This window comes from Pituophis catenifer, unplaced genomic scaffold (genome assembly GCF_029215685.1).
Source record: "Pituophis catenifer annectens isolate HBS135680 unplaced genomic scaffold, rPitCat1.0.hap2 SCAF_9, whole genome shotgun sequence".
In the NCBI taxonomy this organism is placed as follows: Eukaryota; Metazoa; Chordata; class Lepidosauria; order Squamata; family Colubridae; genus Pituophis; species Pituophis catenifer.
The window spans coordinates 23,892,425-23,918,755 of record NW_027256889.1 but is presented as its reverse complement, the minus strand read 5'-3'; the positions used below and the strand labels follow the sequence as shown (position 1 = coordinate 23,918,755).

The 26,331-nt window shown below is 40.8% G+C and overlaps 1 protein-coding gene across 1 annotated transcript in view; it reads right to left on the bottom strand.

Annotated features, from left to right (window-relative positions):
- CSMD2 (CUB and Sushi multiple domains 2) overlaps positions 1-26,331 on the bottom strand; it is an 819,526-nt gene that overhangs the window by 104,737 nt on the left and 688,458 nt on the right. The window contains exons 37-41 of the mRNA XM_070950069.1: positions 23,972-24,076; positions 16,022-16,140; positions 14,533-14,602; positions 5,540-5,656; positions 2,259-2,468 (exon numbers count right to left, since the gene is read on the bottom strand). Of these exons, the coding sequence (XP_070806170.1) occupies positions 2,259-2,468; positions 5,540-5,656; positions 14,533-14,602; positions 16,022-16,140; positions 23,972-24,076 (621 nt within the window). The remainder of the gene's footprint in view (positions 1-2,258; positions 2,469-5,539; positions 5,657-14,532; positions 14,603-16,021; positions 16,141-23,971; positions 24,077-26,331) is intronic.

Sequence of the window (26,331 nt, the reverse complement as noted above, 5' to 3'; positions counted from 1 at the left end):
GAAGAGTTTCTGATTCCTCTAGAGCTGGGGTCCCCAAACTTGGCAGCTTTAAAACTTGTGGACTTCAATTCCCAGAATTCTGGGAGTTGAAGTCCACATGTCTTAAAGCTGCCAAGTTTGAAGACCTCTGCTCTAGAGAAATTCAGAGAAGCCATTTTCTGGTTCTTTAACTACAGATTTGGTGATAATTTTACAAAGCCATTCATGCTCAACTCTACTTAAAAACTCTACTTAAAAAGAACAAAGAACGTTCTTTCTGCGCTAACTCAGGAAGCTCAAACTGCCCAAAGAGCTGCTGATCCAGTTCTACAAAGGAATTATTGAGTCTGTCATCTGCACCTCTATAACTGTCTGGTTTGGTTCCGCAACTCAACAAGACAGACACAGATTTCAGAGGATAATTAGAACTGCAGAAAAAACAATGGCTACCAACCTGCCTTCCATTGAGGACCTGCATACTGCACAAGTCAAAATGTGAAAATATCTACAGACCCCTCACATCCTGGACATGAACTGTTTCAACTCCTACCTCAAAACGACGCTATAGAGCACTGCACACCAGAACAACTAGACACAAGAACAGTTTTTTCCCAAACGCCATCACTCCGCTAAACAAATAATTCCCTTAACACTGTCCAACTAGTTACTAACTTTGCATTACTATTAAACTTCTCATCTTCCCTATCACCCATCTCCTGGTATCCTTAAGATTTATATTGACTATTTCCCTATGACTATCATTGAGTGTTGTACCTTATGATTCCTGACGAATGTATCTTTTCTTTTATGTACTCCGAGTGTATGTACCACGACAAACTCCTTGTGTAATCTAATCACACTTGGCCAATAAAGAATTCTATTCTATTCTATTCTATTCTATTCTATTCTATTCTATTCTATTCTATTCTATTCTATTCTATTCTATTCTATTCTATTCTATTCCATTCCATTCCATTCCATTCTATTCTATTCTATTCTATTCTATTCTATTCTATTCTTTTGGGTTTCTCCTGACCAGGGGGCCTCCATGGATCGTGTCAAAACCTGCAAAACGGTAGGCACAATGTTGCAAAGCCTCACCACTTTGTATGTGCATTTTCACTCGCACCTACAAATGTTGATTTGATTGATTGTGCAATGCCCTATCCACCATCTTGTAGATTTTGACACCCCTCTACATCTCCTCTTGAGCAAGATGGTCAGATGAAAAAGGAAACTTCTACGAAATATACCAACATAAAAGCAACCTTGAAGAAGTCATCCAATGCTTATCCATGGAAAGAAAGAGGAAATGAAAAAGAAAGTCAATATTTTTATTCTTGTTGGTATAGCTCTTTTCTTTATCTTTTTTTTCAACTTTGGATAACCTTTTCCTTAAGGTCACTGACTTTAATTTGAATGGGGTAATTGGGAAACAGATGGCCATTTGGCAGGTATAACATTAATGAGAGAGCCTTAACTTTTTCTTTACCTGATAAAAGTCCAGCATACAACACTGCATATACAATTAAGAAATACAGGTAGTCCTTGATTTACGACTTACAATTGAACCCCAATTTTTTGCTGTTGTGAGACATTTGTTAGGTGAGTTTTGCCCCATTTTATGACCTTTCTTAAGTTAGTAACCCGGTTGTTAAGTGAATCTGGTTTTCCCACTGAGTTTGCTTGTGAGAAAGTCACAAAAAGTGATCGCATGACCTTGGGACTCAACAGCGGTCATAAATATGAACCAGTCTTCAAACATCTGAATTTTGATCCCATGATCATGGGGATGCTGCAAAGGTTGAAAAACAGTCGTAAGTCACATTCTTCCGTGCCGTTGTAACGTTGAATGGTCACTAAACAAACTGTTGTAATTTGAGGACTAGCTGTAATAATATCTGTAACCAGAAGAGGAAGACATTTGTTGCATTGAAGTAGAAATACGGAGAAAAAGCTAAAGAATAGTCTTGTGCAAGGAGGAATTTGTCTGATGTAGTAATTAAGAGGTCTCTGAGCACCAAGCAAATTAAGGTCAGGTTGAATTCTTAGGTATAACATTAATATATTCTGGAAAATACATTGTGGATTGACTTGTCTATATTGGCAGGTTACTAGGATTTAGCAAGACTGCTGGGCAAAACGAGGATATCCATTACACCCTAAAAGTTATTGCTTTCGAAACAATACTGTAGTTATAGCATTCATCACTCTTGCCTAGTGCTCCAGAGACAATGGAGTTGCTCCATTCTTAGCCTTCTTGGCTGCTTGCTCCTTACCTTGATATTCTACCTTAAAACCAGGCTTGTTCTGTGAGTGGTCGCTGTGGAAATATATGGTGGTTTCGTGTGATGTGGAAAGAAGAGAGCCTGGGAGGTCAGTCCCGCTAAATCGGCTGATGATGTTACTGGTATCGTACGGCCCATTGCGAATTTCAACAAAGTCGTGATTGGGTTCCGTAGAAAAGTTTAAGAACTGGAGATGAGCACCTGCATATGGCAGAGAACGTGGGAGAAAGGAGATTTCATTAACTGAACTGCTTGGCCAAATATTCTGTGTTTGATTAACTTTCCATCATTCTTCCCCAAAGTACATCTTGCAGAATTCTCAAAGGTTTCAGAGTAGAAACTTTCATAAACAATATTGTACAATGTGGTAGGTGCCAAAAGATGATCAATATTACTCCTAGTGCAGGGGTGAAATCCAGCAGGTTCTGGAGAACCGGTAGCAGAAATTTTGAGCAGTTCAGAGAACCGGTAGCAGAAATTTTGAGTAGTTCGGAGAACTGGCAAATACAGTGGTGGGATTCAAGTAATTTAACAACCGGTTCTCTTCTCTGCCCTAATGATTTCTTCCAACAACCAGTTTGCCAAACTGCTCTGAAAGCAGTCCGAAGTGGTGCAAACTGGCTGAATCCCGCCACTGGGCAAATACCACCTCTGGCTGGTGGGGTGGGAATGGAGATTTTGCAATATCCTTCTCCCATGAGTGGAGTGGGAATGGAGATTTTGCAGTAACTTTCCCCCTGAAGCAGGGTGGGAATGGAGATTTTGTAGTATCTTTCCCCTAGGAATGGGGATTTTGCAGTATCCTTCCCCGCCATGCCCACCAAGCCACACTCACCAAGCCACACCCACAGAACCGGTAGTAAAAATATGTGGATTTCACCACTGTCCTAGTGATTACTTGAACAAGTTCCTTCAATTTTCTTGCTAACATTTTCAGAAGTGGTTTTATCTTGCCTTCTTCATCCTAGGGCTGAGAGAGATGTTATTGGACTGAAGTCATCAGGTGGCTTCATATCTAAGGTAGGATTAGAAATTACAGTCTTCCAGTTTCCAGGCCAGTATCTTTAACCACTATATCAACCTGGTTCTCATGAATGTATTGCTTCTTAAACACTATTTAGGAGCATTTTGTGCCCCTTAGAACCCAGGACAGTGGTGGGTTTCAAAATTTTTTACTACTGGTTCTGTGGGTGTGGCGTGGTGGACATGGCATGGCTTGGTGGGCTTGGCAGGGGAAGGATACTGTAAAATCTTCATTCTCACCCCACTCCAGGGGAAGGTTACTGCAAAATCCCCATTTCCTCCCAATCAGCTGGGACCTGGGAGGCAGAGAATAGATGGGGGCGGGGCCAGTCAGAATTTTTACTACCGGTTCTCCGAACTACTCAAAATTTCTGCTACCGGTTCTCCAGAACTGGTCAGAACCTGCTGAAACCCACCTCTGAAGATGTCCCTTGCCTGGATGTTGGATCACGGAGAACCAGCCACTCATGGTTTGCCTACATCTTTCCTCCAGTACCATTAGCTAGTCATTTGGATTTTGCATGTTGGATTTAACTGGTACAATTAGATAGGACAATCTCCCCACTACTGAGAAGAAGAAGAAAGAAAGAGAAGAAAGAAGAAGGAGAAGAAGAAGCCTACACTGAATCCAAGACTTAAGAAAAAGAGCTCACCAGCTTGCATTGGAAGGGTTATAGCATTCATTAAAAAACTCATTACATTTTATGACCAAATTTAAAAATGGTCCATCAGCTTCTGGATCAAGTGTTATTTTTGACTTTGAAATGGTCTTGCATGCAATTATTTTTATTATGATAATTATTTATTTAACAGAACCAACTAAAACAAGTGCAGAATAATATATTAAAACAGAACAATGTCTATGTTCTTAAAAAATGGAAAAGTATCACAGAAAGTAATGTTTGTTACCAATATGGCCCTTAGATGAAACAACTGGGTCAGATAGGAGTTGAATATTCCTACTTCCAATATTAATACCAGTCAAAATCCATAATCACGTTCAAGAAAAAAGGGCATTTCAAAAAAGCATTTTAGAAAGAAATATATCTGAATACATTTGTGTGAATCTATTCATGCTAAAGTGGGATTAGAATCCAAAACGCCTTATAATAGACAGTTAAGTTTTTTGACAGGGAAATGATCGTAGTGAAGAGACCTTCCACCTCATTATTCTGGGCCAAACTCATGTAATTAATCTATTTTTTGAAACAAACATATAACATGGAAAAGTCTGGATCCAGAATGTTCTGGTTAAATTGAGAGTTCCAGGACTGGTCTATGCATTCTTGGAAGGGTATCATCTGGAACACGAAGGAAGAAATGGTTTTCTGGAGGTAAAATAAAAATTTCAAGGTGAAAAATGAAACATTCCAGATAACTATTATATGCACATAACTATTTACAACACCCCTGCTTTAAAATGTCACTATTATGAATACTTCTCAATTATCTGCAGGAAGTCTGGAAGAGTTTACTTTACTTTATTGTCATTGCACATGGTACAAAAAAATTAAATGCTGTCTTCAGTGTACATTATAACTATAAAAATAAAAACACCAAACATCCTTTACATTCTATATAATTGAAATTGAAAACCCAATATCGCACTATACCGTAGAATTCAATATGATTATTGCCCTGGGATAGAAGCTGTTTTTCAATCTCTTTGTCCTTGTTTTTACTGACCTGCACCGTCTGCCAGATGGTAATAATTCAAAGAAAGGGATGCCCGGGATGAGATGGATCTTTAAGAATGTTTGGACTTTCTTAGGGCAGCAGGAGCTATAAAGCTCTTTCAAAGAGGGGAGTGGGCAACCAATGATCCTCTGGGCAACGACGTTGACCCTCTGGAGTGCTGTCCTATCTGTAACTGTGCAATTGGCAAACCAATTTCAAGTCTTGAAAGAAGATGGAATTCATATCCATTTGCTGGTTGAAGATTTAGAATGTGAAAGTTTTACCAAAGGAATTCTAGAAAAGGTGAGGTGGTATTATCTGAACTGCTATCTCCCCTATGTTACCTTTGTTTTCTTTACTCCATTAGCTTTCATTAAACAAAACCTTGTAAGTCAAAATGTTTTCTCTTTAAAATAAAAAATCTAAAAATATATTCATTCGTTCGTTCATTCATTCATGCATTCATTCATTCATTCAACCAAGGGGATCAGGGTTGGCTTATCCTGGATCAAGCCATGAAAAATATCTGAAAAGAGATATCTGAGATGGGAAGGATGCTGTGATTTCCTTACCAAATCCCACAGTAAAGGATATCTTCCAAGTACAATCACTGTTACTAGGGTAGTTTCCAGGAAAGCCAGGGCTCAGGATGACACCTTCCATCTCCTCCAAGATTCCGCCACACTGGGCTGTTAAAATTACAATAAAGCAGATGGTCATAAACTATTTCAGACGTCTTTGGGTTGAGTGACTGTCAGGACCACTGAAGAAAGAGCTGATGGATGGGCACAGGATTGATATGCTGAGGATCGGTGTACCACATCTAGAACATCTTTAAAAAGATGAATAGGGGATGCCAAAATCCATTGCTAGACAGATTGAATTCTGTTCAACTAAGTCAGGCATAGTAAGTGGTTCATAGATTGCATGTTAATCCAAGCCCCTCACCAAATGTGTGAATTCTTTATTTGAAATTTAAAATGAAGTCATAATATACTGAAATAGGGTTTTGGAATGCAGGGAGCCCTACGTCATGAAGGAAGCCTGGGGATTGATCCCAGTTCTTAGTCCACATTTGTTCACCTTCCAGGTTGAGCTAACAAGATAGCTTCACCTAGAATTGTGTCAAAATTTATCAAACTAGTTTTTTTTCACACCAACTGGGGCAATGGTGAAATCCATTTTTTTTTACTACAGGTTCTGTGGACATGGCTTGGTGGGCGTGGCAGGGGAAGGATACTGCAAAATCCCCATTCCCTCCCCAGTTTGGGACCAGCCAGAGGTGGTATTTGCTGATTCGCCAAACTACTCAAAATTTCCGCTACCGGTTCTCCAGAACCTATCAGACCCTGCTGGATTTCACCCCTGAACTGGGGGTGGGATGGTGGGTCCATGAAGGAGGGGGGTTAAAAAAATCAATATGGTGACCACAACTACACACTGGAAGCCCTGCCCTTTTTAATATGTGTTACAAGTAAAAAAGGGGGCATGGACTTGATCTTATGATCATTGCTGTGGCCATCATTTGCCTTTTTTAAGCCTCTCCATGAATGTCCTTCCCAAACAGATAAATTTCTATTCTAGGGAGCATGGGGCAATTTCAATTCCCATCATGTACTACCTATATGCTAAGAAGGAAACTTATGGAGGTTATGCCTTCCTGTTCTCAATTCCTAGATTTGGGACAATTTCCCATCTTCAGTTGTATATCTATAATGGGCAGAAGAAATAACCTTGAGGGGTGAAAGAAGAGCCATGGGAAAAACAAAGGTTGGCTATTTGAGTCCAGAGTAGAATTGTAATCTGAGAGAGTAAGTGTCTCAGGCTTGATCTTCCGTAGTTCTCATGAAGATGAAGCATATTCAGACTTGTAAGATTCTGCTACTGAAGGCTTATAATAAAAACAGTATTAACATTCATAACATTGGTTTCCCAGTCTGATATACATTGAAGGCTCACAATATCCAGGGCCACTTCTTGGACTATAGTAGACTTTCTAGCTCCCCTCAATACAGTCCACATCAGAACCTAGAGGACTTTTAACCCACCCGGACATTTGACAGCACAGATTCCCTTCATTCTATGCATTTTTTCCCCTGCTGATTCTATTGCTTTCTAATTTCATACCCCCTGATGTCTGTTTAAATGAAACTCCTTCTCAATTATTTAAAAAGGGGAACATCTGGATAAAGGAAGATGGGAAATCCCTAGTCAGTCCATTTTGTAGGGACAAGGTAGGAGTTTATCAAAACTTGATTGCTTCTGTCTTTCGGAATGTGACACAATATTTATACCTTTCTACTATCATTTTTTTTCCCAAGCAAGGAAGGAAAGCATGCTGTCAAAGGCTATTTCTTATTCAGGAGGTGCAGCCAGAAAATCAGGCATTCTGATGCAACAAATTAAGCACCCTGTTTCTAAAAGGAGGCAGTAAAAACAGACACATGAAATTTTCTTTTTTAAAAAAAATTTAGGTGTTTTACAATCAAAGAACATAGAATAACAACGTTGGAAGGAACCTTGGAGGTATTCTAGTCCAACCCCTTGCTCAAGCAGGAGTCCCTATATCATTCCAGACAAATTGTCTTAAAAACCTCCAGTGATGGAGCAAGCACATCTGGAGGCAAGCCATTTCACTTGTTCTCATTATCAGGAAATTTCTCCTTAGTTCTAGGTTGGATCTCTCTTTAATGATCTTCTACCTGTTACTTCTTATCCTGCCCTCAGATGCTTTGAAGAACAGGTCAACTCCCTCTTTTCTGCGACAGACCCTCAAGTGGGTCTATGATCATTCATCATGGCCAACGCTCCATGGCCAACTTGCTGCAGTCAACTCGCTGCAGGACAACTCACTGCAGGACAGGAATTACACTAATATGAAAGAAATAGTGGAACAGAATCATTAAAGAAAGGATGCAAAAGGAGAAACAAAACGAAATGTGAATGGCAAAAATTAAAATATTTTTTTATTTATTTTAATTAATTAAATAGAATTGTTAAATTGTCCCACAGCGAGTTGTCCCTGGTGAGTTGTCCAAGCAAGTTGTCTATAACAAGTTGTCCCATTTCGCCCTCAAGTACTGGAAGACTGCTAACATGTCATCCCTAGTTCTTCTCTTGGTAAGACTAGACATACCTAGTTCCCTCAATCATTCATCATATGGCTTAGCCTCCAGGCCCCTTAGTATCTTTCTTGCTCTTTTCTGCACTCTTTCTAAGATCTCAACATCTTTTTTATATCATGGTGAGCAGAACTCAGTTCACCAATCCATGTTTTAATTCCACAACATTACAAATGAAAAGACAATTAAGCTTTCTTTCTGTACATCAATATATGGTGTATATATTGCCTTGGTGGAGCAGTGGACTAAAGCACTGTTAAATAGCACTTAGCTGCCAGCTGCCTGCAATTACTGCAAGTTCGAATCTCACCAGGCTCAAGGTTGACTCAGCCTTCCATCCTTCCGAGGTAGGTAAAATGAGGACCCGGATTGTGGGGGGCAATAAGCTGACTTTGTATAAAAAAGAACACCGCTTAGGGGCCCCCAAAAGCCCTACTAAGCAGCTATATACAAAAGTATGAAGGCTATTGCTTAACACATTGTAAGCTGCCCTGAGTCTCCGGAGAAGGGCGGCATATAAATCGAACCAATAAATAAATCGAACTAATAAAATAAATATTTTACTTAAAAAAAAATTCAACATCATGTGACGCTTAAAAAATAGCTGGACATTGTGTAAAAGGAAAAGAAGGATGGGCAAAATCAAAGCAGAGTGGGGACAACCATTCCAGTTCTGAGACTATTGTTCCCCCTTTCTACTATCTTCTTTTCTTCCCTCAAAACAGGAGATTGCAAAAAAGGTAAATAGGGTTGATAGAAGTGATGTTCTTCATAGAAGTTTTAAAATTAAACCACGAGGCACGTGTAATTTGATTCGGAGGAAACTGCAGGATCAGGAATATCTGTAATCCTGAAAACCTCAGGATTATGAGGGTGGAATCTAAGCTCTGCCTTTTTGTGCATTGCACATTAAAAAAAATGGGCACATCTTCAATCACACCACAGTAGTTGCCATCTTTTTTTGACCACACCCTGTGGACATCCCTGTGCAGGATGCATGAGAGGAAAAACCCTGCCCCCCCCCAAAAAAAGGAAATCATAAAGGCAAGGACAGTGATTGGACTTTCATTTTTCTCTAATCTCAATAACAGTGTAGATGTAAAGATAGAAAAAGTTTTGTTCAAGGAACAAAGAAGGTCTTCTCTTAATCAGAAGGCTGAAGCATTACTTGAAATTCATGTCTCCATATTTAGAATCACATTAATAGCCCTCTCCATTAGCTAATGTCTATATTTAAAACTATGTAAATCAGCTATAACTTGATGAAAGAAAAATATATTTAAAAGAGAAAAGTAGAGAAATTCTCATCACTGAAGAGTGATGTACAAAGTCTGAAGTGATAAGGTGTCCAAGGATATGTGTGTATGTGATTGTTCTATCTTTTATCGTTCAATGAAAGTTGTTTTAATTTTTGATTGGGAGTCACCCAAAGTTTATTATAAAATGGGCAGCTATATCAATGTTTTAAATAATCAAAGAATAAAATGAGCCTTGGTAGTACAGGGGTTTAAGGCACCCTGTTATTAAAGCTGGTTATTAAGACCAGCTGCCTGCAATTACTGCAGGGTTCGAATCTCGCCAAGGCTCAAGGTTGACTCAGCCTTCCATCCTTTCTAAGGTAGGTGAAATGAGGACCCAGTTTGTGGGGGCAATAAGCTGACTTTGTATAAATATACAAAAGGATGAAGGCTATTGCTGAGCACATTGTAAGCCACCCTGAGTCTTCGGAGAAGGGCAGCATATAAATCAAATTTTAAAAAAAAAAATTAAACCTGTCAGCATCCTTCCTGGCTTCCTAAATTTCTTGAAATCTCAAGAGAGGGAGAATTCCTCCTCTTTTATTTCAGATTTGTGCAACCACGTTCCCTTCAGAATGATAAAACAATGAATAATGGAAACATCAAGACCAGGAAAAGCACCATATATACCAACTCAAATGACAAAAGAAGCTTTAAGAAAGTATTAAGAGAAACATTACTTTTGCTTTCTTCCCCAGAGAATTCAGAATTTATTTAAAATTCCTTTCTTAATGGGAATATTTTGTAGCTTACTACATATTGGATGTCAAATTTCACTCCTGCACTGGTTGTATTGTGCAATTCAATGCAAATATATGTTCAATGTAATGTCTATTGTGGATCAATGTTTTAAAAGTCACAAGGGGTTTACTGCGTGTGGGGAAAATAACTTGTAAGACCTCATCTTTTAAGCTGATCTGTCACTTGTTCCTTTACTCAAAAACGGGCAAGGGTTTTTATACTAACACTGATTCAGTCGTTTTATGCCAATATTGATTCAAGTATTTCCATGTTCGTGGAACAGAAGTCTGCAGGCCAGGGGTGGGTTCTAAATTTTTTTACTACCGGTTCTGTGGGTGTGGCTTGGTGGGGGGTAAAGTGACTGGGTGGGCGTGGCCAACTTTTTTTTTTAAACTTTTAAAAGCTTTTTTTCTACAACCTTAAGAGGTTGCAGAAAACAATGTTTTGAAAAGCCTCTGCCGATCAGGCAATTCAGCTGGGATCGTCAGAGGCTTTTCAAAGCATTTTTTTTACCACCTCTTCGAAGAGGTTGTAGAAAAAATGCTTTGAAAAGTAAAAAAAAAAAGCCTCTGATGAGGTGGGCGGGGTAAGCGAGCGGCGACCAGGTTGGGAACCGGTTCGGGGGCATGGCCAGCCAATGTTATTACCGGTTCTCGGAACTACTACAAATTTTTACTACCAGTTCTTGCGAACTGGTGTGAACCAGGAGCAACCCACCACTGCTGCAGGCAGACAAAATAAAAATGTTCTGATGAAGTGCAAATAAGGGGGAGGCCACCTCCAATTACTATTCGTAACTGCATGGAACAAAATGTTGATGGGCTGAACACGACAAAAGTGTTCACAGAAGACAACACAAACAAAAAGGAACATAGGACAGAATTGTTACAGTATAACTAGAAGACCAAAGATATATTAAAACATGATCTCCTCTGGAAATAACATTTTTTTGGTGAACACTAGCTTGGTTCATATGAAACACCAAGCCCTAACACAACTGCCACATTCATACAAATGTAAATCAATGCATCAAGGATATTATGCTTATAACAGGTTGGTGTGGTTCACACAGCTTGCTAAAATTGGCTGACCCAAAGGCGCTTTTTTTCAAGAGGCAACTGGATTTCTTTGATTTTACTTGAAGACATTTTGCTTCTTGTCCAAGAAGCTTCTTCAGTTCTGAAGAACTGAACTGAACTGAACTAAAGAAGCTTCTTGGATGAGAAGTGAAACCTCTTCAAGAAAAAACAAAGAAAGACCAGTTGCCTTTTGAAAAAAAGCACCTTTGGGTCAGCCATGGCCTGGATGACTGTGAATCACTAAAGACATTTAAAAATAGTTGGGTTTTGAGAACTTACTCTATTACAAGCTATCTTAACACATTTTAGCCTAGTCTGGCATGTTGGGTTAACAGAACCCTTAGAAAATACTATTAGATATCCTGCAGTCCAGTGGTGGGTTTCAAATTTTTTTACTACTGGTTCTGTGGGTGTGGCTTGGTGAGTGTGGCATGGCTTGGTGGATGTGGCTTGGTGGGCATGGCAGGGGAAGGATACTGCAAAATCTCCATTCCCTCCCCACTCCAGGGGAAGGTTACTGTAAAATCCCCATTTCCTCCCGATCAGCTGGGACTTGGGAGGCAGAGAATAGATGGGGGCGGGGCCAGTCAGAATTTTTACTACCGGTTCTCCAAACTACTCAAAATCTCCGCTACCAGTTCTCCAGAACTGGTCAGAACCTGATGAAACCCACCTCTGTTGCAGTCTGGAAGAAACAATGGCTATAATCTGGAAATTCCAAAAATGAATGACTATCTCATAGCAACATCAATGGATCATTCCTTGTTTCCACCTTCATATTGCATGCTTTTGCTTTTATTCCTGTCGCAGAGAACAATTATGCTGACCAGAAAAAAAATGAAGCTTTCAAAGTATTCCCCTAACTTCATTTCCTGCATCAAACTGATTATTATTGATCCACATTGATTTATTTTTAGTAAATCCACACAATCAGTAGGAAAACCAGAGAGAATCCCAGTAGCAGCAAAATATTCTCCTACAAGCATGTACAGATAACTGCTAGAAAAAGCCTCTATTTATAGGCTACGGAGTATACAACCTGGAATAAAGTATTTAGACGATGAGTTTCATTACCTTAAAATGGGGAGATCATATGTTTTACAGGAGGCAGACTGACTATTCTCATTCTTGCATAAATCACTGAAGATCTAGTCTAACAGATGCTCTTTGGGTATTGTTTGTAATCTTGGCAAGGTAGCAAACACATTCATCTATTCCTGACCTCATTCCTGGCTGGGAAAAGACATTTATTTGTGGCGTCTTTGTTTTCTACAGACAAGAGGTGGCTAAAATTGAGCATAAAAGCTTACAAGATAGCTTGCTGTTATAAAGGAAGATGAGAGAATATGAAATCAGCATTAGATGAGAATATAGTTTCACAAAAGAAGGATTTCTTCAACATTCAGATGCTCACTAACTTGTGAGCAAGTAGTGGAACATGTTGTGGTCCGCCAGCAGCCTGCGGAGCTGGCAGCAGAGTCAGACAGTGAGGAGGCTGGGGAGGAACATGGGCCAGTCCTGAGTCTGAGAAAGGCTTGGATGAGGGCTCTGTGTCAGAGGCAGAAATGGGGCCAGGGCCATCTGGGAGTTATGTGCGGACTCCGGAGCCTCCAGAGTCAGACATCAGAGAGGCAGAGGAACAGGAGGAGCCTGTTCCTAGTGTGCGCATGAGCAGAGCTGCCAAAAGGCAAGAACAGTTAAAACAAAATGGACGACTCGGGAGTAAGGCCTAGAGATGATTGGCCCCTCCCATAAGGCATAAAAGAAGAGCAAAGGCATGTGGGCCCTTTGCAGGAAAGCAACATTGTTAATTCTGTTCTCAGTCGGCATCTCTGTTTGATTCTGGACTCTGTGTGGCTTTGCCAAGTAGGTCTGTGGCAGCGTGTCAAGGGAGATAAAGGTTGGTGATTATCCTGAAGGACTTCTCCCAAATGACTTTTTGCAACTAATTGGGACTCAGCTGTGAATGAACGTAATTCACAGTTGTTGCAATAGAAGAGGTTTTTGTGACTACTCATGTGTTTTAATGACTCAGGAAGCCTAGGTTAAAACAGAACATCAGAAAGTAACATGAATAATTAAATTAAATGAACTAAGACTCAACATATAACAAGGATTACCATAGCTGGTATTTTTGTTTCTCAAAGCCCCTTCCAGTCCTCAGTCCAAGGCTTAGATCAATGATGGCTAACCTTTTTGCTGTCACATGCCAAAAATGGGGGGAGCGCGGGGGATTTGCACGCGTGCGTGCCCACACCGATAATTCAATGCACCCCACCACCCCCGCACATGCGCGTGTGACCCCGCTGCTCCCCCAGCTTTTGGCAAATGATGGAACCGTGGGTCCATTTTTCACCCTCCCCAGGCTCGAGAGGCTTTCTAGGAGCCTGGGGAGGGTGAAAACTGCCTCCCCCCACCCCCGGAGGCCCTCCGGAGGCTGGAAATAGCCCGTTTCCTGACTTCCGGTGGGCCCGGAAGGGCTGAAAATCAGGTGGCCGGCACGCTCATGCATGCTGGAGCTCAGCTAGAGCAACGCTTGTGTGCCCACAGATACGGCTCTGCATGCCACCTGTGGCACACATGCCATAGGTTTGCCATCATGGGCTTAGATCATATATGCCAAGGAAAGACTGCAACATATGGGTGCAGTGCCCTGTTCATTCCTCCTCTTCCTAATAAGAGTCAATTTTGGTATAGACAGGGTAGAACTAGGGAGACCATAAATTCTAGACCTCCATTGGGCTTTTAATCCAACCCACCTTTCATGACGAAACAGGAGGTGGGACCATCAGGTTTGTATACTGATTTGAAATGTTCAAAAATAAAGGTCAGCTACATATTAAATAATTAAAGACCCTCACTACTGGGGAATGAATGAAGGAAGGAAGGAAGAAAGGCAGAGGTGGGTTTCAGCAGTTCCGACCAGTTCTGGAGAACCGGTAGCAGAAATTTTGAGTAGTTCAGAGAACCGATAAATACCACCTCTGACTGACCCTGCTCCCATCTATTCTCTGCCTCCCAAGTCTCAGCTGATCGGGAGGGAATGGGGATTTTGCAGTAAACTTCCGATGCCAAGCCCACCAAGCCACGCCCACCAAGCCACGCCCACCAAGCCACACCCACAGAACCGGTAGTAAACAATTTTGGAACCCACCACTGAAGGAAGGAAGGAAGGAGGAGAAGAGAGGGAGAAAGAAAGGAAAGGAGGGATGGAGAAAAGAAAGGAGGGGAGAAAGAAGAGAGGGAGGGGAGAAGACAGGTGGGAGAGAGAAAAAAAGGTGGGTGGGAGGGAGGATCCTTGGCAAAGAACTAAATAAACTTTTACCTATGCAAAGTGGAGGAGGATAGTTCCAGCGTCGCACAGTTCCTGGCATGCAGGAAATATGAGAGTGCCCCTGAAGCAAAGGAAGAAAGAAAAAAAGAAAGAAAAAAAAACCATTAGCAAGTAGGAAGCATGAAGGAACTGAGAAACAGGCCAAATGGAAAGAATAGGGAGGGTACCTATCTCAGCCAAATAACATTCTTTAGCAAAGAAAGGAAGCGATACATCCTGCAGCCTGGAATTCTAAGATAAGATAGCTTTCTTTCATTAAATGAACAAAACATCAAGAGAAGAGTTAAAGGTACCCTCCAAAAGGAAAATAGAGAAAAGACAAAGCAAATTTTGAAAAAGAAGATATTGTACACAGATGTGTGTGTGTGTGTCTTTATACGTACAAAAGCACACACAACGTACAAATAAATACGAGATGCTCAAAAGAAGTATAATAACAGTATTGAATATGGGTGTTGAAAGTGTTTCCACCCAGAATGACATTTATCAGGAAAATGTATTATGGAAAAAGTGTTTATTTCTAAGAAATGGTAAAATATGGTATAAATAAGAATAATTTTGAAAACACAGTACCTTCCATTAATTCTGGAGTGTTTCTCTACAATTCTAGTGTTTTATTTTACATTAATTTTTCAGCAAAACCCATCTCCCACACTTCTAAATACTACTAATGCAGAGAAAGGTGTAAATTTGATTGTCCAGTATTTTCCAGTAAGATACCTTGCAGGAAACAACAGGAAATGAAATCAATTCCTCGTGTTGCATCAATTTTTACACCGCAAAGCAACAGGAAGGTTCAAATTACTCAATTCTCCTGAAGTCTTCAAACACTTTTAACCAAAGGCATCCTCACCAAAGATGTTAAAAATGGATCAATTTGATTGCAACCTCTCCAAGATAACCTAGAAAGACTGCATTTGATATAATTTGAGTGGCACCTACAGATGCTCTTTATATGTAATGCTGATGTCTTGTCAAAAGAGACTTCAAAGGAATGTTATCCCACAAAAGTTACAATAAGATTCTTTGCCTTCAAGTACCAAATATTTCTCTAGTGTTCTTTTGAGAGATTCAGGAAGTGCTATGATTGAGATTGAGAGTTTCATACGACATTGAAGAATTTCCCTTAATTTGAAGTTGCTGTATTCTATGTCAAATGTTATTCATATTCATTGGATAGGATTTTGCAAGCTTCTTCTAAGGCAGGATTTTTCAAACTTGGCATGCTGGCTCAGGAATTTTTAGACTTGATGTTCACATATCTTATAATTGCCAAGTTTTAAAAACACTGCTCTGAGATAATTACATAAAGTTCATACAATAATTTTCTTCCCATATTTTCTTTTCCATGGTAGCCAGACATTAGAATGGGCTGTGATATTGATGTCTCGATTTACCTTGACAAAGGCAATGATTTTTAATCCACTTTAACTCATTTTCCCCCCAGACTTAAATAATTATTTGGAGAGTGGGTAGGTACCTGGAGAGCATATCCTGGCTCACACTGAAAGGAGACCACATCATTCACCACGTATCTTTCACCAATTTTCAGGCCATTACTGGGGACAGCAGGTTCTGGGCAACTGGAGAGACCCACAGCTAAAAGGAAGCACAAACAGTTAATCAGTATGTATTTAGCATCTATCCATTTGTGCATGTATCACTACTCAAACAGGCTATAGCTAGAAATAATTCCCTCAACACTGTCAAACTATTTACTAAGTCTGCACTATTATCGTTCCCACCACCCATCTCCTTCCACTTATGACTGTATGACTGTAACTTTGTTGCTTGTATCCTTACGATTTATATTGATATTGTTTCCTGATTGCTTCTTTGTACCCTATGACTATCATTAAGTGTTGTACCTTATGATTCTTGATGAACGTATCTTTTCTTTTATGTACACTGAGAGCGTATGCACCAAGACAAATTCCTTGTGTGTCCAATCACACTTGGCCAATAAATAATTCTATTCTATTCTATTCTATTCTATTCTATTCTATTCTATTCTATTCTATTCTATTCTATTCTATTCTATTCTATTCTATTCTAGCTACTGTAGATACCATGAATTAAGAAAATTCATCCCACTTTCCCAGTGTTTGAGTTTTCCCCCCCAGAGACCTGGTTCTTTACATAATGTGTCTGAAGAAGAATAATTTGAACTTGGTCATTTGTTCCTTCAGTAAGGATGCTGGGTTGATTTGTTTGATGATCCACCAGTTCATTTTCTTGGGCATTGTATAGAGTCACGTCTTAAGTATCATTTTCTATCTGTATGATTTCAATACCTTGCACCTTGGATGAACTTCAACACAAGTCAGCATTGTTTGATGTCACTCTGACTTGCCTTACCTAATGTGAGTTTTTTTTTTCTCCCTGCCCCCTCCAAGGTTCTTGGAGACCTTTTCCTCAAACCTGATTCATGGAAGACATCATCTGAGTCCCTGACTTGGCCCTTCAGAGATGCCAAGGACAGATTCAGTGCATTATGGCCCAGCTTTGAAGTCAGGTGAAGACTTTTCAGCAGCATTGGCCTAGAGGATATTCTCAGTGCAGGTATATGAAAAAGCTCCACCTGTTCCTCCATCCCTCTTTTCTGTTGTTTATCTTATACTGTGTATCAAAACATAGGATAGGAATAGACTATCGGTCATAGGATAGGAATGGAATAGATCAGAACACAGACTTGTTGGATTGGATGGGTCTCCTAGTCCAAGGGTGCCCAGGACAAGAATTCTCATACTATCCCTGAAAAGGCTATCCAACTTCCCCTTGAAAGCCTCCTGTAATGGAGCTTCCATGACTCCAGGAGGCAGGTTGTTCCATTGCTTAATACTCTGATGATCAGGAAATTCCTCATTTTGAGTTTGGATCTCTCTTTGTAAAGTTTCCACTCCTTGGTTTTTGTCCTTCCCCCAGATAAACCCACATTCTCATCCCTGTTACACTCTTTCAAGTATTGCTATTATGCCTCAGTTACACTTTCTCTTCCTTAAGGCTAAACTTACATAATTCCATTAACCATTCCTCATTGGTCACAAGCCTTTCACCATCTATGTTGCTTTTTTTTCTGAACACTTTCCAGTTCCTCAGTATTCATGTTGCCTTGGGATGAACAGAACTGGACACTGCATTCTAGGTGTGGTGTGATTAATGCAGCTATTACTTCCCGTGATCCCAATATTCTACCTCTGTTTTGATGCAGCCCAAGGTTGCATGGGCTCTTTAGTATCGTACAATGTAGCACATGGTATCTGGAGCATACTAAATCTGCTTAATTTGTATTCTATCGGGACACCCTGATCTTTGTCCAAAGTATTGCCATCGATGGCAATACTTCTAGCCCAGTGGTGAAATCCAATTTTTTTTTTACTACCGGTTCTGTGGGCGTGGCTTGGTGGGTGTGGTGTGACTTGGTGGGCATGGCAGGGGAAGGATACTGCAAAATCTCCATTCCCACCTCACTCCTAGGGGAAGGATATTGGAAAATCTCTATTCCCACCCCACTCTGGGGCCAGCCAGAGGTGGTATTTGCTGGTTCTGTGAACTACTCAAAATTTCCGCTACCAGTTCTCCAAACTGCTCAAAATTTCTCCAGAACCTGTCAGAACCTGCTGGATTTCACCCTGTTCTAGCCCCAAACTTGCATTTTTATTTTTATTTTTTTGGTATGAGGTTTTAAGGTTTTTAAGAGCACTTTTAACCTTGAACCTCTGAATCATTTGGACTAAGGAGCTGAAAAAATGGTACTAAATGAATGAATGTATGTGGAGATATAAAGGATTTTTCACTAAATAGGCTTTCTGATTTTTTTTTAGCACTCAAAAATCTAATGCAGATGAGTTAAGGCAGGAGAAATGAAAGAGTATTTTTGAGTTCCTAAAAAACAGCTTCCAGAAAGAGAAGAAGAAAAAAAAAGCTTTTTAAGAGGCTCTTTGTTGATATGTCAAGCAAACCCCAAAGCAAAAATATATATTTAATCTCTCTTTATAAGCTTCATCTTTTTCTGCTCCTGGAAATGGCCAGTTGAGCAGCTAGTCCCTCTATTATCCTTTATATTTCTGTATGGGAACTAAGCTCTGAAAGTTGATTAATTCCACAGCACTTTGCCCTGGAGAACTCTTAACAGTTTGGTATCAAAAATGTTATTGTTATGAAGTGCCAGCTATGCAGGTGCCTGAGCAGCATGAAATTTGTCTTGACATGGGGAATGTATAAAGCTGCTACATTGATTTAGTCTGTTGATCTACCTAGCCTATGAATACAGCAACTGTGAACAGTGCAAGGCAAAAATCTCTTCTATTTTGTCTACTGGACAACTCACTAAATGTACTGGAGGCTGATCAAGAGATTTTCTGTGCAGAAAAACAATGGAAAGAGTGAAGACTTCATATAGTGTAACATTTTTAGCAGGATGGGAATGGTTCTCAAACATATTATTTTTTCAGAGTTTCAAGTTTTCATGATTTTTATCAAACAAACCATTCTGAAAATACTGAGTTTTCTATCAGGCCTTGACTTTGTTGTCTACCAACCTGTATGTTCATTAAACTATGATCTCTACTTGATTATTGCACCATAATATTACCTACCATTGAAGAATTATAGAAGGTAAGAGGTAGAAGGGATCCTGAAGATCATCTCATCCATCCTTAACTTCATTTCATGAATCTACAGCATTCCTGTTACCTTCCCTCTGCTTACACACCTCCAGTGACGGTAAAACCCACCATCTCTTGAACAATCATTATTAATAATAATTTTTCCCCTGATGTTTACCTGAAATCTATTTCTTATATTTTGTCCTCTTGTCCTATCTTCTGAAACAACTCTGAACTATTCTGCCTCAACTTTTATATTATGGCAATTCAGATATTGGACAACCTCCTAATATTTTTCTCCTCCTAATATTTTCTTCCCCAAGCTAAATCACCTTCAACTGTTTCTTGTAAGGTCTCTTTTTTCTTTTCCAGGCCTCTTATCATCTTTGTTGAGAAGGACACCCCTAATTTGTTGAGGTTCTTCATAAAATGTGGCCAGAATTGGTTATACTATTCTCGATATACTATAGTTTGAACAATGTAGAATAGAGGACAATGACTTCTTTTGGTCTTGACATTATATTTGTTGCAGCCTAGGATTGTATTAAGGGGATGCGGTGGCTCAGTGGCTAAGACACAGAGCTTGACAATCAGAAAGGTCATCAGTTCGGCAGTTCAAATCCCTAGTGCCGCGTAACAGAGTGACCTCCCATTACTTGTCCCAGCTTCTGTCAACCTAGCAGTTTGAAAGCATGTAAAAAATGCAAGTAGAAAAATAGGGACCACTTTGGTGGGAAGGTAACATTGCTCCGTGCACCTTCAGCATTGAGTCATGCCGGCCACATGACCATGGAGACGTCTTCAGACAGGGCTGGCTCTTCGGCTTTGAAATGGAGATGAGCACTGCCCTAAAGCCAGAAAAGACTAGCACACATGTGGGGGAACCTTTACCTTTAAGTTTATATTTCCTTTTTCTTTAGCTTTGTTGGCTCATGTTCAGTTCTTGATCTCCAAAAATATCAAAGTTTCATATGTATTGTTGCCCAGAATGCCTGCCTACTTCACCACTCCCATCCCTTAATCATACCTGTGATTTTTCTTACTCAAATGAAGGACTTTGCATTTAATCTTGATGGTTTCTGCCAGGGGTAAAATTCAGCAGGTTCTGACAGGTTCTGGAGAACCGGTAGCAGAATTTTGAGTAGTTTGGAGAACCAGCAAATACCACCTCTGGTTGGCCCCAGAGTGGGGTGCAAATGGAGATTTTGCAATATCCTTCCCCCAGGAGTGGGGATTTTGCAGTATCCTTCCCCTGAAGTGGGGTGGGAATGGAGGTTTTGCAGTATCCTTCCCCTGGAGTGGGGTGGGAATGGAGATTTTGCAGTATCCTTCCCCTGCTATGTCCACCAAGCCACGCCCACCAAGCCACGCCCACAGAACCGGTAGTAAAAAAATTTGAATTTCACCACTGGTTTCTGCCCAGTTTGTCAAAGACCTCCTGAATCTTGATACTGTTCTCTATGGTGTTTATTATCATTGCATCTTTCTTGTTATTTTCTAACCCCTCATCCACAATATACGTTGAATTGCACAAGCCCTAGAATGGTACATTTCACCCCTGTTTGATGGAGAGCCAGTGATATACACTTCTCAATGGTTGCTCAGTCAGCTTTTCTCCATCTAGTAGTAGCACAGTGCAGCTCACTTTGTTATCTTATTTATGAGAATCTCTTAAGAAACTTTATCGAATATTTTGCAGAAATCAATTAACTGGAAGATGATGGCAGAACAGTGGGCTTAAAAAAGAATAAAGCTTTCCTTCAATATGGCAGAATCCCAATTAAAATGCATTATAATCAGTGCACTATTATTTATTATTCAGTGCACTATTATTTATTATCAGTGCACTATTATTATGGAAGATTCAAGAATTAAATCCTGCACCACTAATTCTACATTTAAATATGCTGTGTCTCCAAATTCAGAATACTCCCCCCATGTAACACATGTGTACAGTCCCTATGCAAATACACGCTGATGATCTACTCTGGTGAAATGAAAAGGGACACTGCCGCTGTTTTTTCCACCATGGGACTTCATTCAGAAGCTTCAGAATAAGGACCATCTGTTCTGATGGTCTCAGCCTGAGCTCTGGCTATGGTGGGGATATAGTGCATAGACTATATCATGCAGCTTTGGTCACCAGGGCTTCCGTTTGACTGATTCAACACATGAAACTGTTGAGGTGCTTGGCTCAGTATCACATAGATTCTTTTCTACCTCCTGCCCTGATCAGCACTTGATGGGGAGAGATGGTGGCATGTGGGATAGAGGATATGGTTTCTTCTCCAACTTCTTTGTAAAATTACCTCTGCCAGAAAAGGGCCTTTGGAGAAGGACCATAACTCATAGAGTTGGAAGGGACCTTGGAGGTCATGTAGTCCAACCCTCTGCTTGAACAGGATACCCTATACCAGTGATGGCGAATCTTTTAAGCACAGAGTGCCCAAACTGGAAGGCGCAGGTGCACACATGCACCAGAGCACCAGAAACCCGACGATCAGTTGGCCGGCGCACATGCACACGACCAGCTGGCTGATCTGGGATGACAGTGTACATGCCCACTGAGAAAGCTCTGCGTGCCACCTCTGGAACATGTACCATAGGTTCGCCATCACGGCCCTATACCATTTCAGACAAATGGCTCTCCAGTTTCTTCTTGAAAGCCTCCAGTGTTGGAGCATTCACAATTTCTGGAGGCAAGTTGTTCCACTGATTAATTGTTCTAATGGATAGGAAATTTCTCCTTTGTTCTAGGTTGCTTCTCTCCTTGGTTACTTTCCATCCATTGTTTCTTGTCTTGTCTTCAGGTGCTTTGGAAAATAGTTTGACTCCCTCTCATCTTTGTGGCAGCCACTCAAATATTGAAATCTATATAGATCTTTAACTCATTTGTATAGAGCTTTAAGTGCCCCAGTTTGTTTCTAACTGTCACGTTAATGCAGGGGTGGGCAACTATGGCAACTTTACAACTTGTAGACTTCAGGTCCCGGAATTCCTGAGCCACTACTCCTAATGCTTGCAAAATCTTTTTAAAAGGGGAGGGTTCAGAGGCCAATTCTAAAGAAGATTTAGCTCTCCCACCTGCACTTCCTGTCTTCAATTACTCCACAAATCCTTTAGCCTAAGGCCATGAAAAACTAACGCCAATCAGTATAGCTAGTAATGAAAGGATTGGTTTTATGACCAGACAAGATAAATCTTTAAACAGCATCCATAGTTTGATAGCAGAAAAAATGCATGAAACCTTAGATCAATCTCTAGCATCCCTAATTAACTAGCTCTATCTTTTGTGTCCACCTGGTAAATCTCAGAAATAAATCTTGAGGGGATGGAAAAACATAGTTTGAATTTTAATTCAGGGAAGAAGTATTTGCTAACAGGGAGACAACCATTGCATATAATCATTACACAATAGTGTATGTATTGACAAAAACATTAAGTGATCTTTGAAAAATCAATAACCCTTTTTTTAAAGCAAGATTGGCTATTGTACACAAGGATAGATGTTTTATGATCTGCTCCAAGCTCCATAATTTTAAAAATAAGGTTCCTTTAAAGGACTATATGGATCAACAAAAGTACAATTTGCAAACCACAGGAAATAATAGCACTATCATTTGAAAGTTTTCAGACAAACTCAAACAGGTTAGAGAAAGATGGTGAAGAATATTCTTTCTACTCAGGTATATTAAGGTGGGATTTAAGTCCTCGAAAGCTTGAAAAGCTGAATGTAGCAATTTTCTCTAGATGTTGTTGGCAGCACTATTCTCTTAATCTCAGAAATTCCAACATTACATATCCCAACATAAATTTGGCCCCGGTGCAGAAAATGCCTTCCCTCAATTGAATACTGTTCAGATGTTGGTAAGAGGTGCAGATGACTTGGGGTGTGGATTTTTCTCCTTACAATTTTCTACTATTTGATCCTGGACATGCTATACCTGGAATCCTATGTCCAATTCTGAGTATTTTGCTTTTTCTTTTCAGGAATACTGGAACATTTTGGAAGGTCAGTGAGTATGAATAAGAGATCAGAGCCTAATTTCTACATGGAGGAGCTAAAGGGAATAGTTACATTCACCTTTGAGAAAAGAAACTAAGAAGAAATATGGCATCGTTTTGGAAAAACCTGAAGGGATGTACTATAGAAGGCAGCCAAGACATTATTATTCCAAAATCCAAAATTGAGCATGAAATAAAGGATTTAAATTACAAGATGGCAAATTTCAATACCAATTGCACGTTCAGAAATACCAGTTACCAAGGAAGGTGGTAGGCTCTCATTCAATGGATGACTTCAACTTGAAGTTAGAGAGTCATTTATTTGGGACACTGCAGGGGTGGGTTCTACTTATCTTTACTACCAGTTTGCAACAGGGCCGCGCACGCATGTGCAGAAGTGTTCTGATGACGTCGGGGTCGGTGGGCAGAGTCTCCCACCAGTTTTACTACCGGTTCTATAGAACCGGTGCGAACCAGGGGCAACTGACCACTGGGACACTGGATTTGGGAAGTTGGATTCCTGCACTAATCTGGGATTTGGGCTTAATGGCCTCCTCCAATAGTAACACTTTTTGGATTAATTTCTAGGTTCTGTAGTTAGTAGGTTTAAATCCAAACTGTTCTAAAGTCCACCCAAGGCACTTCTCTGAGAATTTACCAGTCCCTGATTACATATCCCATCCCTTTCTTCCAGTTGCTTGGATTTATTAAATCTGGGATCCATCAGACGTGGGACACGGCACACCTTCCATTTCCATAATGACTGCAACTCAGCACACACAATCTAAACAATCAGCACTGCACTGAAATGAGCTTACTTTTGTACTCCAGGTGAAATCCAGCAGCAGAGACACTGATATCAGAGTAGAAGTGCAAATACAGCTGGTTAGAGGTACTGTTGAGCAAGGCAGGGACAGTGGTACCTAATGGAAGTGGGAGGGGAGAGAGAGAGAGAGAGACAAGAGGAGGCAATCACTCAGAGGGAATGTTTTAGAGTGCTGTCAGTTTTGGAAGAAAGTTTTCCTTTTTGCTTCCTAACTGCCACATATTTTAGCCTGGGAAATTGGGAGGGGGGAAATTTGTTGGAGCAGTAGAAAGTTAGTCATAACAACATTCCGTATTCAAGGACTTTTGCCTGCGTCTGATGGAGACTGTCTGAAAATTGTATCCAGTTGAATGTGAATAATTGATTAGACTATCTGATGAACTTGTGAATGTGGGGCAGGGCTGTGAACTGTTAGCTGGGTGGAGAAAACCTGGAAGCTTTCAGATTCGGGTTTTCCCAGATGTGCCAACATGACATCTCTAATAAATCGGAACTTTGAGAAACCTCAGGCCTCGGAGTTTTATTACGCTGGGGGTGTTCCTTGGAACCCTGACATGCTAGGAGAGGATCCTGTTCATGCCAATCTTAACATGCTGGCCGGGAAATTCTGGGAGTGAAGTTCAGACATCTTCAGGTTGCCCAGGTTGAGATACATTGCTCGAGATCAGGACTGTCAAACTCACATCATCACGGTGGCGTCACAAGACATATCGGGACTTTTTTCCCCCCTTAGCTAAACCAGGCGTGGGCATGGCCAGTGTGCGACGCATCCGGCCCACAGGCTGGAGTTTGACAGCCCTGCTCTCGATGAATTTTAAAAGTATGAACAATTCATATAATTGAAAGCTTTGTCGATCCGTGCAAGTAAAAATGACTGGGAAGCAGAAGAAAGTACCACCTGGTGGAATCTGACACTGAGTCTCAGGTAGGAGGAGTTCTTTCCCAAGGAGCTAAAAGGCAAATCAGCCTTGAATCCCTAGTATGCAGAAAGAGGCCCAGAAGGAACCCTCCCTGATCATTCATATGATATGTTTGATAGTGCTTTAGTCTGGCAAGAACCCTGTCTATAGGCACGGAATAATAAAGAAACTAAATTCTAGTGCATAGCAGGGGTGAAATCTACTTACCTTCCCTACCGGTTCGGAAGTGCAAGCGCTGCATGCGGACGCTTGCTCCGCTCTCACGCACACATCACATGCATGCACGGACCCTCTGTGCATGCACAAACCCTTCTGCGCATGTGCAGTGGGTAAAAAGACAGGTTAAAACCAGGAAGTAATGATGACTGGGCGGGTGGGCAGAGTCCCACATTGCCGTTGCTACCAGTTCTCCGAACCACCTACTGCCATCGCTATCGGTTCAGTCGAACCGGTAGCATTTCACCTCTGGTGCATAGGCTTGAGCAATAAATCTTTCTGAATTGCAGCTTAATGTATGGTCCTGATTTTTTGTGTCTTGACAGAGGAAGGTAACAATAGAAAACCAGTCTGAGTAACTCACTGTGTCATTCCTGGTTCCTTGCACCTAATACACCATGTCTTCTTTTATATACCACTTACACTTTTCAGATATGTTACTTGCCTCTTCTTATACCACATTGTAGTCATGTGTTTTGCTAGCAGCTTCCCTTATGGAGCAGTATTTGTTATGGTTAGTCACTCTTTTGTTCCCTGCTACCTAGCAGTTTCTACCTTTCTTGTTCCCACATACTAGCAAGGCCCTCCTTCATCCTGCAGGAATCCTCTTTTATTCAATACTTCCTGCTTCACAATTTCTTGCAAGCCAAGCAAGGAATTAGATCTATGCAAAGAAATGCTAGGAACAGCATGACACTGGTGTTTATACTCTGCCACTGTCATATTTGTGACTAACATGGCTGTAATGAGACAAACAGCACCCCAACACCCAATATTTGTGGCTAGTTGTCTGAAGCTAAATTACACTAATACTATATATTCTCCCTCCCTTCCTCCTTCCCTCCCTCTCTCTTCCTATCTCACAATAATCTCATCCAAGAATTTAGACATGTTATCAGGGGTGGGCTAGATGTGGTAAACATCTAGCTAAGATTCTGTGCAGTTCAGAGAACCCCCAAATCCCACTCCTGGCTGGCCCTGCCCACCCCACCCTACCCACCCCTCCCAGGAGTCTCCACGTGGCCTGTTTTGGATGCAGGTAAGTGCAGGGCATGTGTGGAGGCTTGGGGAGGGCGAAAAACGGGCCTATCAGACATTCAGGCCCGTTTCCAGCCTCCAGAAGGCCTCTGGAGCCTGGGAAGGCCATTCTCGCCCTTGAGGAGGCTCGAGGAAAGCCTCTGGAGCCCAGGGAGGGCAAAAATGCTCCCCCAGCCAT